General features: G+C 53.0%; 1 protein-coding gene across 1 annotated transcript in view; it reads left to right on the forward strand.

Annotated features, from left to right (window-relative positions):
- LOC134529949 (uncharacterized) overlaps positions 1 to 13,246 on the forward strand; it is a 69,033-nt gene that overhangs the window by 55,345 nt on the left and 442 nt on the right. Inside the window, exons 2-16 of the mRNA XM_063364494.1 lie at positions 7,367 to 7,563; positions 7,647 to 7,911; positions 7,985 to 8,137; positions 8,211 to 8,363; positions 8,722 to 8,847; positions 8,948 to 9,073; positions 9,115 to 9,267; positions 9,682 to 9,834; positions 10,307 to 10,513; positions 10,587 to 10,739; positions 10,813 to 10,965; positions 11,439 to 11,645; positions 12,231 to 12,437; positions 12,852 to 12,923; positions 13,024 to 13,212. Of these exons, the coding sequence (XP_063220564.1) occupies positions 7,367 to 7,563; positions 7,647 to 7,911; positions 7,985 to 8,137; positions 8,211 to 8,363; positions 8,722 to 8,847; positions 8,948 to 9,073; positions 9,115 to 9,267; positions 9,682 to 9,834; positions 10,307 to 10,513; positions 10,587 to 10,739; positions 10,813 to 10,965; positions 11,439 to 11,645; positions 12,231 to 12,437; positions 12,852 to 12,923; positions 13,024 to 13,212 (2,514 nt within the window). The remainder of the gene's footprint in view (positions 1 to 7,366; positions 7,564 to 7,646; positions 7,912 to 7,984; positions 8,138 to 8,210; positions 8,364 to 8,721; positions 8,848 to 8,947; positions 9,074 to 9,114; positions 9,268 to 9,681; positions 9,835 to 10,306; positions 10,514 to 10,586; positions 10,740 to 10,812; positions 10,966 to 11,438; positions 11,646 to 12,230; positions 12,438 to 12,851; positions 12,924 to 13,023; positions 13,213 to 13,246) is intronic.

Consider the following 13,246-nt stretch of genomic DNA (forward strand, 5'->3'; position numbering starts at 1 on the left):
TAAAATTTTATCCTCTATAGTTCATTTGCAAAAAAATATAACAAAGTTATTTTAGTTTTTAAAAACAAAAACAGAGCTTTTTTTAATTAACGAGATTGCATTTTTTATTGGTAGGTTAGTTTCAAAATATAATATAAAATTTAAAGGATACAAGTGAAATTGAATTTGCTTTAATGCAGTTTATTTATATGTTTTTAATATTACATTTATCAGACAGTTCATATAGCTATTTCACATTATTAATTGTGCAAATTTCATTTTAATAGTAAAAAAATGCTACAATTCACATATGTTCTTTATAGGTTACTTAGATAGATACATAACAATACAGAACACAAGTAGTTAAAATAGTAAAACTATATTAACTTTTGCAGACAAAGTGAAAATTGTACCATGTTTATTAACCATTGAAGCAATGTAAACATCCTCAATATTCACATTTCTCAAATAGAAATATTAAAAAGTGCAGTGTTGTACTTTTTAAAATTAAAATTCCATGACCGCAATGAATAAAGGACCTTGCCAAGCAATGACACCTTGGGGGGGGGGGGGGGGGAGAGAGAGAGAGAGAGAGAGAGAGTTGATAATTTGTAAAATTTGAAGGAAGTAGGCTGGAAAATAACTTGCACTCATGGGTGCCGCGTGTTGAGATCCTCTTCCAGAGAACTATACTACCAGCCAGCTTGTGTTAGCTACCCAAGGTCGACGGCCCACTTGAAGAGTAGCTGGAATTTGAGATTCAGCGCTTCGTCTCGTGTTGTCACTGGGCGCCCTCACACGTACACACCCACACCACTTGGGGCAGACATTCTCAGCTGCCCGAAAGTAGCGGCAATCTCCTGATAGTTCTGTAGATCTCTTCCCAGGAGTGTCACGCGAAGGCTGACATTTCACGAATGTGGTAGCACGGTCGTGGGCGGCGAGTGCTAAGCGATGGTGTTATCATCTTGTTATTTATAACTGTGTTTGTATGTAAATCTGTTTAGTTTCGCTATTTAAAACGTGTTTATCTTAAAACGTTCATTGGTTACCAAAAAGTAATCAGTAGGTAGAAACGAGAGTCTATAACTGTTAACTGCCATTTTTATTTGCACTATTATTATCATAACGAAAAAAGCAACAGTTTTTGCGGAGCGTCACAATACGACTGGGCACATAGCTGAGGTGAGAACTGCCATACACACAGTGTGTGAGATAACATTGCGTGAAACAAACCCTAGATTATTTGAATGCTGATATTGTTCCCGTAGTTGCTAGCTGCCTGACGAACGGTATCAATTGGTTTGGTCGCATAAGCAGCCTTTACTGAGAGGCAATGGAGACTATAATATCTTATGAAATACAGAGAAGTTTGGCTTCACCTGAGTAACAACCAGCAACTGCAGATGTCCTGTAAATATTCGCAATTTTAATCTTTGATATTCGACTTCCGAATGTGAATAGTTCATAAATAACTGCGCAACTATTCGTGTTTACGAATATCCGCACACCCCAATACATTTTCCATTTTTTGTGACTAATATTGGTATACTAAATTTAAATAAAATACTCAGTTTTAGTCAACTAATACGATTTTCAAACTTTTGTCTCATTGCTATGTGGATTCATACAATGTAGCTTCCTAAGTAAAAACAAAATAATGCCTGATAAAGGGATTTATCTTTAAGTTACATTCAGAAAGCCGTCTAAAATTTACAATTATTCTTTCTCTTCCGAAGAACAGATTAACTTAAAATGTTATGTAATAGTACAATGGCATATGTACCTACTGGCTGCTTAATCTACTGAGCCTTTTATTGCTGAGGATTTTTTACCTAACTTATACTTACACAAAAATAAACGCATTTCTTGAATCAGGATAGTTTAGTATGCAAAGCGCCCCTTGATAACATTTCAAATTTTAAAAAATTGGAAGTTTTTGTAAAGGACATTATGGCACAAAATATTTTTTGCCCAAACACTCTTTACAGTAAATGGAAAAAAATAAAACTATAAAAATTTTTGGTTCACCTTCTCTTCAAACCTTTCGCTTTTCGCAGCACATCCATGCGTCTCTGAATTGATAGCACTGTTCTTAGCTTTCTTCATGTCGTTGACACAGTACTCCGCACCATACTGATTATTTACTGGTACGGAGGAGGTGGGGTCATATTCCATTAGCCGAGGATGGGTCCGAAGTACTGGAAACACGGCAGTCGGCTGCATGCTCCCGCGTGCAAGACACGCGCAAGTGAACCTACTCGCGGCCAGAAAAAATAGCTGAAAATGCAAAATACGAAATATTTATTGTTCTAATAAAGTTAGCAGTATGCCACCGCTTACTTTTTTTTATCTTTACTTTAAAATAAAAAATAGTGCTGGCTCTAAATATTTTTATATCTTACAGCTTGTTTTTTTGACCACTTTATAGGTTTTCCTGAATTTTAAAAATGTTAAATAAAATACTTATCAATATTTTTTCTACAATATTAATCTGTACGATGATGTCTGTTGTAAAACTGCAGCAAACAAGCCAAGTACGAAATTTTTATCTGAAAAGTTGTAGAAGATGTAGAAAACACTTTTTAACTTACAATTCCCTATCAAGTCGCCAGACCAGGGACGGCCTTAAGTGAGGCTCTATAAAGGAATTATGTTGGAATGCACAGGTTGTAAAAGGGTGTGATCTGGAAAGAAAAACCCCACATAAATGGGAGCGTTCGCTATGTTTTCCAAATGCGAAAATTTTATTTTTAATGTACTAGGTATCAAACCCAAACCGCAGTGGAGCTATATAAATGACTCGCCATCTAAACTACTGTGATCTGTTAAATAAATACAGGTCCTACTTGCAGGTAGAATATTAATTTTTTTCAAACAACATATTTAAGGTCTTAACTTAGCTCACTATTTTTACTGTTTAGTATCTTAAGATTGTTTTGACCTAATGAAGCATGAACACATGCATTTAACTACACCCGAAATTAGAGGTGGGTCGAAAAGTATCAACCTGATACTTTGGCACTGATAACCGCCTGTATCAGGAACGGCAAACGAGTACACTTGAAAAGTTCAAGTACTTTAGTATCAGTTCAGAATTCGCCTGGAACAACACCACGGCCAATGTGCGCAGAACCCGATCACAGATGACGGTCACTTGGGCGGAGCTTGTGAAAGGGGAGGGAGCAGGAACGACGAATAAGGGATAAAGAAGGGAAATAATGTAGGGGAGGAAGCGCAGGGGAAGGCGTTGAAGGAGAGGCACAAAGCGAAATTGTTACGAGTCGTTTGGTTATTGTCCCACATCAAAGTACGCTCAGTGCGCAGTGCGTGCACAGTCTCGTTCAATAATAAAACTAATGAAATTTTAATATTAAAAAGTACATTAATACAAGATATAATATTTATATTTGTGCACCTAACAGCTATGAAAATGCAAATAAATTCTCAGTTGACACTAATAACAGATGTAATCAACATATGGACTTTTTTTTCCGAAAACAATTAGTAACTAGTGTTTTCATACATTAAAAGATTACGATTTTATCAAAAATTAAAAATAAAAAAAACAGATACGTACATTAGTGAGCATACTATATCAATGTTTACGTTTCAAATGTTTATTCAGATTAGTCGATGATGATTTATAACTCAGTTTTTGTTTACACAAATTACAATTAGCAAACTAATTATTTTCCGTAAAAAAATTCCACACAAATGAAGTCTTTTTCCTGCACTTATCCATTCCTTATTTCACTATAAAGATACTAACTACAAAGCATGACAGCCCGCAACAATGTACATGGTGGTAATTAATACACAGCCAGGACGAACTGCAGTGAATGTTGAACTGATTGATACTGGCTGTATCAGGCGGGCATGAGAGTAACAGAGGTAGAGAATTACCGGGCGTGATAAATAATGTATCAGAGACACCGATACCTATTTACGCTGGTGATGACGGCACAGAGGATGTGTACCCTGTAACGAGAATGCTGATACCTTGTCGCTTCCTGGGACCGCTACTGCTCTGATACAAAAGTATCAGATACTTGTAGCTAGGTACATTACTGTATCAGTATCAGGTTGGTACAGATACCGAAAATTGCTGTAACAACCCACCTCTACCCGAAATGAACATTTCCTCTCGCACGCTCTCTCTTTCTCTCTCTCTCTCTCTCTCTCTCTCTCTCTCTCTTTGTTTCTTTCCCTCTATTTTTCTCTTTTTATTTCTCTGTCTCTCACTTTGTCTCACTCGTCCATATGCATTCTCCTGAAGAATTTATTTTTTTGTGAGAAAAGTCTATGTCTCCGAAGTACACCATATTTAGGAAAAGAACAACGTGATACTCGAACAATTCTTACAGAAATAAACCCAGAAGGTAAAAAAATTAAATTAGATAAAACAATCTTCTGATGCTAGGTAACCTAAAAACTAGTTATGGCGTATTTGTTGAAACACTGCGTATCCTGATGGGAATTCATGTACTAGTGTGATCAGTTTTTATGTAAATTTTCCAATAATGCAGCACACAATGAGGTTAGAATCCGGCAACATTGAAACACAGTTTACTCTGAACTTCCAATCCGATTGACTGGTGTGTGAGCCTTTTGAGGTGTAAGAATTTTTCGTCGCTGCTATCGTAATAATTATTATTAGCGGTGTTTTTAAACGTAGGTTCGGTGTGCGTTTTGGCCTCGGCGCTGGGACCGATCACGGGACTTTGCTGTGCCGGTTTCTGTAGTCGTGGAACTGGCGGGGTTTCGAAAAAGCTGTTAAAAACAGATGCAGTCCGAGGAAGGGGGGGTGGGGGTGGGGGTTTGTTTGGGAGGGGATGGGGAGGGGGGTTGTTTGGGAGGGGTTGGGGAGGGGGGACCGGTTCCCTACGCAGGCGCAGAACACGTCTGACCGGCTGCGGACACCTCGTGACCGCTCGCGCCGCGCGTCATGTGGTCGACCAAGTCACATGACGGCAACCCGTCGACCTCCGGGCCCTGCCTTGCGCCACCTGCGCCGCCGAGCCTGCGATTCACGATGTCTCGGCAGACGGGTCGTTACCGCAACGCCGAAATACCACAACGCCCAACGTACAATAACGCCGAATGCCAAATTGACCGCAACGCCGACAGCTAGAAAACTGCTGTGTACCACAACGCCGAAATACAGAAACGCCGAAAAATGTTGCTGCGGGGAAGGGGGGGTGCCACAGGAGCAAAATGAAAAACAACTGAATGAATTTGTGTGCTAACCTTACCTAACCTAACCTTTGTGGCAGTCCTGCAATGACATTTTTCGGCGTTATGGTTTTCGGCGTTATTGTACGTTCGGCGTTGTGGTGCGTCCCCTCAGCAGACCACTTGCCGTAGTGGGACTTCGGGATTTTTGACGTGAATACGTCTTTAAAATTGCTTCCATAGTGGGAGGCCGTTCAAAAAAACGAATGATAACAATGGTGTTGCAGCTACACATCTATCATCTCCATTCAAAATAAACACACCACTGGATAGCTAAAGGATCAAATAATTCGTTACCCTAAGTGAGGACTGACGCATCGCGCGCGGTGGAGGGGGAAGCGCCGCCATTTTGAGGTCATTTCGCTGCGTTTCGAGATTTCCATTTGGTATAACTTTTGACTCGGAGAAGCTACGGCGTTCGTTTGGGTTTCAATCGTCAGATTTCGTTAAAATCTATAGATTGCATTTATAAAACATTAGTGTAAATTGTTGCAGTGAATATGTATGGTGTTAAAATAAAATATACTTATATAATCAAAAATATATAATGTCGGCCTATACTCGTCAAAAAGCCAAATACAAATACAGAGATCGTATACGATTGGAAAGGGCTTCCCAAAAGCAATGGAATGATACCAATAAAACACCGCATGACCGAGTGAAGCAGTGCCGGGAACGTAAAAGAATGAATGCGGCCGAGCGGATCAACGACGGTACCAGTACATCTGCAGCTGGGGCGGTCGAGATTATGCGAGTGGGTGATGACTTCTTAGTGTTCAAACATGATTAGAACTTACATAAAATAGCGTATTTTATATTTTGTATAGACAATATTTCCTGTTACGTAAACGTATTCACGTACAACACACGGCCGTGTCCATGACACAGCCACACACACACACACCTTTTTTTTTTTAAGATGAAAAAAAACGCGTGGGTTGAAACCTTGAAAACGCGACATAGAGGCATCAAGTGACGTTACAAAGGCACTTAAACTATTAAAAACTAGAAACATTTTGATTTGAAATTTGCAGGAAGTACCTTTGTTACGACACTGATTTTAAGATCCCTGTCATTGAGGCAAGCTGTTTGCAAGTAGCAGTGGCTGTTACTTTTTTCAGGGCCTGATTAACCTTTAGGCTAAATAGGCTGCAGCCTAGGGCGCGTGGATCGGGGGGGGGGGGGGGGGGGGGGGATGCGCTGAAATCGTGTCTTCGCATGCACTATTAATCTACATATCTCAACTAGACCGAGACAGAACACTAAAACTAAATGCGCTGTGGACTGAAAAAGCTTGGGGCTCCCTGATTTTAACAATAAATTTTGAAATTTTAAAAAGCGCGCGTTAAACCAACACTGACTTGTCACCTGGCGGGGGCGCGATCTCATAATTAGCCCGGGACGGTCAGAACTCTTGATCGGTCGATGACTTTTATGGAGCAGCATCCCTGTGAAGGGATGTTCTGGAGCGCTGCTCGGAAAATGTGGAAAAAAAAAAAAAAATTTTTTTGTTTAATAATTTTTATTTCAAGCTAACCTGTTACTTAAATTTCTACTATTGTTTTGTTAATTTATTAAAAGTTTGGTTTCACAAATGCTAACAATCCAAGTCCGGTGAAATCGCGTCGTATGAGTCAATAAAATCCTTGAAGGTTTTTTTTATTCAAAATAATGAAAACTCAGTTGAACTAGCACTTTAAATTACTTGAAAATAAAGATTTAATTTTTCCGCTGTTCATTAAAAGTATACCTGTATATTTTCACTGAAACCCAAACAAAAAAAGGAAAATAAAAATTCTAATGGCCGTCTGAGAGCCCTTTAGTGCGTGTACGAAAGGATTTGTGATTCGTAGGTACCCTAGTGAATCGTGTTTAAAAAACACGTCTATCCGGGGAATGGTTAAGCATATTCACTGTTAGTTTTAGGAAGGGAATGTTCACTTAAATGAATATGATAGTAATGATGTCAGGCTAGAGGCATGACTGGAGCTAACTGGGCGCGGTCCTTGCGTGCCTGCACGTGACTACCCCGAGAACAGCGAGACCGCCCGGGCGAGGGAGGGAACAGCGCGGACAGTCGCTCCCCTGTGCAGGAGGCCGTGGAACCAAAGCGCGGTCCTTGCGTGCCTGCACGTGACTACCCCGAGAACAGCGGGACCGCCCGGGCGAGGGAGGGAACAGCGCGGACATTCGCTCCCCTGTGCAGGAGGCCGTGGAACCAAAGCGCGGTCCTTGCGTGCCTGCACGTGACTACCCCGAGAACAGCGAGACCGCCCGGGCGAGGGAGGGAACAGCGCGGACACTCGCTCCCCTGTGCAGGAGGCCGTCGCAACAGGGCGCGGTCCTTGCGTGCCTGCACGTGACTACCCCGAGAACAGCGGGACCGCCCGGGCGAGGGAGGGAACAGCGCGGACAGTCGCTCCCCTGTGCAGGAGGCCGTGGAACCAAAGCGCGGTCCTTGCGTGCCTGCACGTGACTACCCCGAGAACAGCGAGACCGCCCGGCGAGGGAGGGAACAGCGCGGACAGTCGCTCCCCTGTGCAGGAGGCCGTGGAACCAGGGCGCGGTCCTTGCGTGCCTGCACGTGACTACCCCGAGAACAGCGAGACCGCCCGGGCGAGGGAGGGAACAGCGCGGACAGTCGCTCCCCTGTGCAGGAGGCCGTCGCAACAGGGCGCGGTCCTTGCGTACCTGCACGTGACTACCCCGAGAACAGCGAGACCGCCCGGGCGAGGGAGGGAACAGCGCGGACAGTCGCTCCCCTGTGCAGGAGGCCGTCGCAACAGGGCGCGGTCCTTGCGTGCCTGCACGTGACTACCCCGAGAACAGCGAGACCGCCCGGGCGAGGGAGGGAACAGCGTGGACAGTCGCTCCCCTGTGCAGGAGGCCGTCGCAACAGGGCGCGGTCCTTGCGTGCCTGCACGTGACTACCCCGAGAACAGCGAGACCGCCCGGGCGAGGGAGGGATCAGTGCGGACAGTCGCTCCCCTGTGCAGGAGGCCGTCGCAACAGGGCGCGGTCCTTGCGTGCCTGCACGTGACTACCCCGAGAACAGCGAGACCGCCCGGGCGAGGGAGGGAACAGCGCGGACAGTCGCTCCCCTGTACAGGAGGCCGTCGCAACAGGGCGCGGTCCTTGCGTGCCTGCACGTGACTACCCCGAGAACAGCGAGACCGCCCGGGCGAGGGAGGGAACAGCGTGGACAGTCGCTCCCCTGTGCAGGAGGCCGTCGCAACAGGGCGCGGTCCTTGCGTGCCTGCACGTGACTACCCCGAGAACAGCGAGACCGCCCGGGCGAGGGAGGGAACAGCGCGGACAGTCGCTCCCCTGTGCAGGAGGCCGTCGCAACAGGACGCGGTCCTTGCATGCCTGCACGTGACTACCCCGAGAACAGCGAGACCGCCCGGGCGAGGGAGGGAACAGCGCGGACAGTCGCTCCCCTGTGCAGGAGGCCGTGGAACCAAAGCGCGGTCCTTGCGTGCCTGCACGTGACTACCCCGAGAACAGCGGGACCGCCCGGGCGAGGGAGGGAACAGCGCGGACAGTCGCTCCCCTGTGCAGGAGGCCGTGGAACCAAAGCGCGGTCCTTGCGTGCCTGCACGTGACTACCCCGAGAACAGCGAGACCGCCCGGGCGAGGGAGGGAACAGCGCGGACAGTCGCTCCCCTGTGCAGGAGGCCGTGGAACCAAAGCGCGGTCCTTGCGTGCCTGCACGTGACTACCCCGAGAACAGCGGGACCGCCCGGGCGAGGGAGGGAACAGCGCGGACAGTCGCTCCCCTGTGCAGGAGGCCGTGGAACCAAAGCGCGGTCCTTGCGTGCCTGCACGTGACTACCCCGAGAACAGCGAGACCGCCTGGGCGAGGGAGGGAACAGCGCGGACAGTCGCTCCTCTGTGCAGGAGGCCGTGGAACCAAAGCGCGGTCCTTGCGTGCCTGCACGTGACTACCCCGAGAACAGCGAGACCGCCCGGGCGAGGAAGGGAACAGCGCGGACAGTCGCTCCCCTGTGCAGGAGGCCGTGGAACCAGGGCGCGGTCCTTGCGTGCCTGCACGTGACTACCCCGAGAACAGCAGGACCGCCCGGGCGAGGGAGGGAACAGCGCGGACAGTCGCTCCCCTGTGCAGGAGGCCGTGGAACCAGGGCGCGGCCCTTGCGTGACTGCACGTGACTACCCCGAGAACAGCGAGACCGCCCGGGCGAGGGAGGGAACAGCGCGGACAGTCGCTCCCCTGTGCAGGAGGCCGTGGAACCAGGGCGCGCGGTCCTTGCGTGACTGCACGTGACTACCCCGAGAACAGCGAGACCGCCCGGGCGAGGGAGGGAACAGCGCGGATAGTCGCTCCCCTGTGCAGGAGGCCGTCGAACCAGGGCGCGGTCCTTGCGTGACTGCACGTGACTACCCCGAGAACAGCGAGACCGCCCGGGCGAGGTAGGGAACAGCGCGGACAGTCGCTCCCCTGTGCAGGAGGCCGTGGAACCAGGGCGCGGTCCTTACGTGACTGCACGTGACTACCCCGAGAACAGCGAGACCGCCCGGGCGAGGGAGGGAACAGCGCGGACAGTCGCTCCCCTGTGCAGGAGGCCGTGGAACCAGGGCGCGGTCCTTGCGTGCCTGCACGTGACTACCCCGAGAACAGCGAGACCGCCCGGGCGAGGGAGGGAACAGCGCGGACAGTCGCTCCCCTGTGCAGGAGGCCGTCGAACCAGGGCGCGGTCCTTGCGTGACTGCACGTGACTACCCCGAGAACAGCGAGACCGCCCGGGCGAGGGAGGGAACAGCGCGGACAGTCGCTCCCCTGTGAGGAGGCCGTGGAACCAGGGCGCGCGGTCCTTGCGTGACTGCACGTGACTACCCCGAGAACAGCGAGACCGCCCGGGCGAGGGAGGGAACAGCGCGGACAGTCGCTCCCCTGTGCAGGAGGCCGTCGCAACAGGGCGCGGTCCTTGCGTGCCTGCACGTGACTACCCCGAGAACAGCGGGACCGCCCGGGCGAGGGAGGGAACAGCGCGGACAGTCGCTCCCCTGTGCAGGAGGCCTTGGAACCAAAGCGCGGTCCTTGCGTGCCTGCACGTGACTACCCCGAGAACAGCGAGACCGCCCGGGCGAGGGAGGGAACAGCGCGGACAGTCGCTCCCCTGTGCAGGAGGCCGTGGAACCAGGGCGCGGTCCTTGCGTGCCTGCACGTGACTACCCCGAGAACAGCGAGACCGCCCGGGCGAGGGAGGGAACAGCGCGGACAGTCGCTCCCCTGTGCAGGAGGCCGTCGCAACAGGGCGCGGTCCTCGCGTACCTGCACGTGACTACCCCGAGAACAGCGAGACCGCCCGGGTGAGGGAGGGAACAGCGCGGACAGTCGCTCCCCTGTGCAGGAGGCCGTCGCAACAGGGCGCGGTCCTTGCGTGCCTGCACGTGACTACCCCGAGAACAGCGAGACCGCCCGGGCGAGGGAGGGAACAGCGTTGACAGTCGCTCCCCTGTGCAGGAGGCCGTCGCAACAGGGCGCGGTCCTTGCGTGCCTGCACGTGACTACCCCGAGAACAGCGAGACCGCCCGGGCGAGGGAGGGAACAGCGCGGACAGTCGCTCCCCTGTGCAGGAGACCGTGGAACCAAAGCGCGGTCCTTGCGTGCCTGCACGTGACTACCCCGAGAACAGCGGGACCGCCCGGGCGAGGGAGGGAACAGTGCGGACAGTCGCTCCCCTGTGCAGGAGGCCGTGGAACCAGGGCGCGGTCCTTGCGTGCCTGCACGTGACTACCCCGAGAACAGCGGGACCGCCCGGGCGAGGGAGGGAACAGCGCGGACAGTCGCTCCCCTGTGCAGGAGGCCGTGGAACCAGGGCGCGGTCCTTGCGTGACTGCACGTGACTACCCCGAGAACAGCGAGACCGCCCGGGCGAGGGAGGGAACAGCGCGGACAGTCGCTCCCCTGTGCAGGAGTCCGTGGAACCAGGGCGCGCGGTCCTTGCGTGACTGCACGTGACTACCCCGAGAACAGCGAGACCGCCCGGGCGAGGGAGGGAACAGCGCGGATAGTCGCTCCCCTGTGCAGGAGGCCGTCGAACCAGGGCGCGGTCCTTGCGTGACTGCACGTGACTACCCCGAGAACAGCGAGACCGCCCGGGCGAGGGAGGGAACAGCGCGGACAGTCGCTCCCCTGTGCAGGAGGCCGTGGAACCAGGGCGCGGTCCTTGCGTGACTGCACGTGACTACCCCGTGAACAGCGAGACCGCCCGGGCGAGGGAGGGAACAGCGCGGACAGTCGCTCCCCTGTGCAGGAGGCCGTGGAACCAGGGCGCGGTCCTTGCGTGCCTGCACGTGACTACCCCGAGAACAGCGAGACCGCCCGGGCGAGGGAGGGAACAGCGCGGACAGTCGCTCCCCTGTGCAGGAGGCCGTCGCAACAGGGCGCCTTCCTTGCGTGCCTGCACGTGACTACCCCGAGAACAGCGAGACCGCCCGGGCGAGAGAGGGAACAGTGCGGACAGTCGCTCCCCTGTGCAAGAGGCCGTGGAACCAAAGCGCGGTCCTTGCGTGCCTGCACGTGACTACCCCGAGAACAGCGGGACCGCCCGGGCGAGGGAGGGAACAGTGCGGACAGTCGCTCCCCTGTGCAGGAGGCCGTGGAACCAGGGCGCGGTCCTTGCGTGCCTGCACGTGACTACCCCGAGAACAGCGGGACCGCCCGGGCGAGGGAGGGAACAGCGCGGACAGTCGCTCCCCTGTGCAGGAGGCCGTGGAACCAGGGCGCGGTCCTTGCGTGACTGCACGTGACTACCCCGAGAACAGCGAGACCGCCCGGGCGAGGGAGGGAACAGCGCGGACAGTCGCTCCCCTGTGCAGGAGTCCGTGGAACCAGGGCGCGCGGTCCTTGCGTGACTGCACGTGACTACCCCGAGAACAGCGAGACCGCCCGGGCAGGGAGGGAACAGCGCGGATAGTCGCTCCCCTGTGCAGGAGGCCGTCGAACCAGGGCGCGGTCCTTGCGTGACTGCACGTGACTACCCCGAGAACAGCGAGACCGCCCGGGCGAGGGAGGGAACAGCGCGGACAGTCGCTCCCCTGTGCAGGAGGCCGTGGAACCAGGGCGCGGTCCTTGCGTGACTGCACGTGACTACCCCGAGAACAGCGAGACCGCCCGGGCGAGGGAGGGAACAGCGCGGATAGTCGCTCCCCTGTGCAGGAGGCCGTGGAACCAGGGCGTGGTCCTTGCGTGCCTGCACGTGACTACCCCGAGAACAGCGAGACCGCCCGGGCGAGGGAGGGAACAGCGCGGACAGTCGCTCCCCTGTGCAGGAGGCCGTCGAACCAGGGCGCGGTCCTTGCGTGACTGCACGTGACTACCCCGAGAACAGCGAGACCGCCCGGGCGAGGGAGGGAACAGCGCGGACAGTCGCTCCCCTGTGCAGGAGGCCGTGGAACCAGGGCGCGCGGTCCTTGCGTGACTGCACGTGACTACCCCGAGAACAGCGAGACCGCCCGGGCGAGGGAGGGAACAGCGCGGATAGTCGCTCCCCTGTGCAGGAGGCCGTCGAACCAGGGCGCGGTCCTTGCGTGACTGCACGTGACTACCCCGAGAACAGCGAGACCGCCCGGGCGAGGGAGGGAATAGCGCGGATAGTCGCTCCCCTGTGCAGGAGGCCGTCGAACCAGGGCGCGGTCCTAGCGTGACTGCACGTGACTACCCCGAGAACAGCGAGACCGCCCGGGCGAGGGAGGGAACAGCGCGGACAGTCGCTCCCCTGTGCAGGAGGCCGTGGAACCAGGGCGCGGTCCTTGCGTGACTGCACGTGACTACCCCGAGAACAGCGAGACCGCCCGGGCGAGGGAGGGAACAGCGCGGACAGTCGCTCCCCTGTGCAGGAGGCCGTGGAACCAAAGCGCGGTCCTTGCGTGACTGCACGTGACTACCCCGAGAACAGCGAGACCGCCCGGGCGAGGGAGGGAACAGCGCAGATAGTCGCTCCCCTGTGCAGGAGGCCGTCGAACCAGGGCGCGGTCCTTGCGTGACTGCACGTGACTACCCCGAGAA

Source organism: Bacillus rossius, chromosome 2 (assembly GCF_032445375.1).
Source record: "Bacillus rossius redtenbacheri isolate Brsri chromosome 2, Brsri_v3, whole genome shotgun sequence".
Classification (NCBI taxonomy): domain Eukaryota; kingdom Metazoa; phylum Arthropoda; class Insecta; order Phasmatodea; family Bacillidae; genus Bacillus; species Bacillus rossius.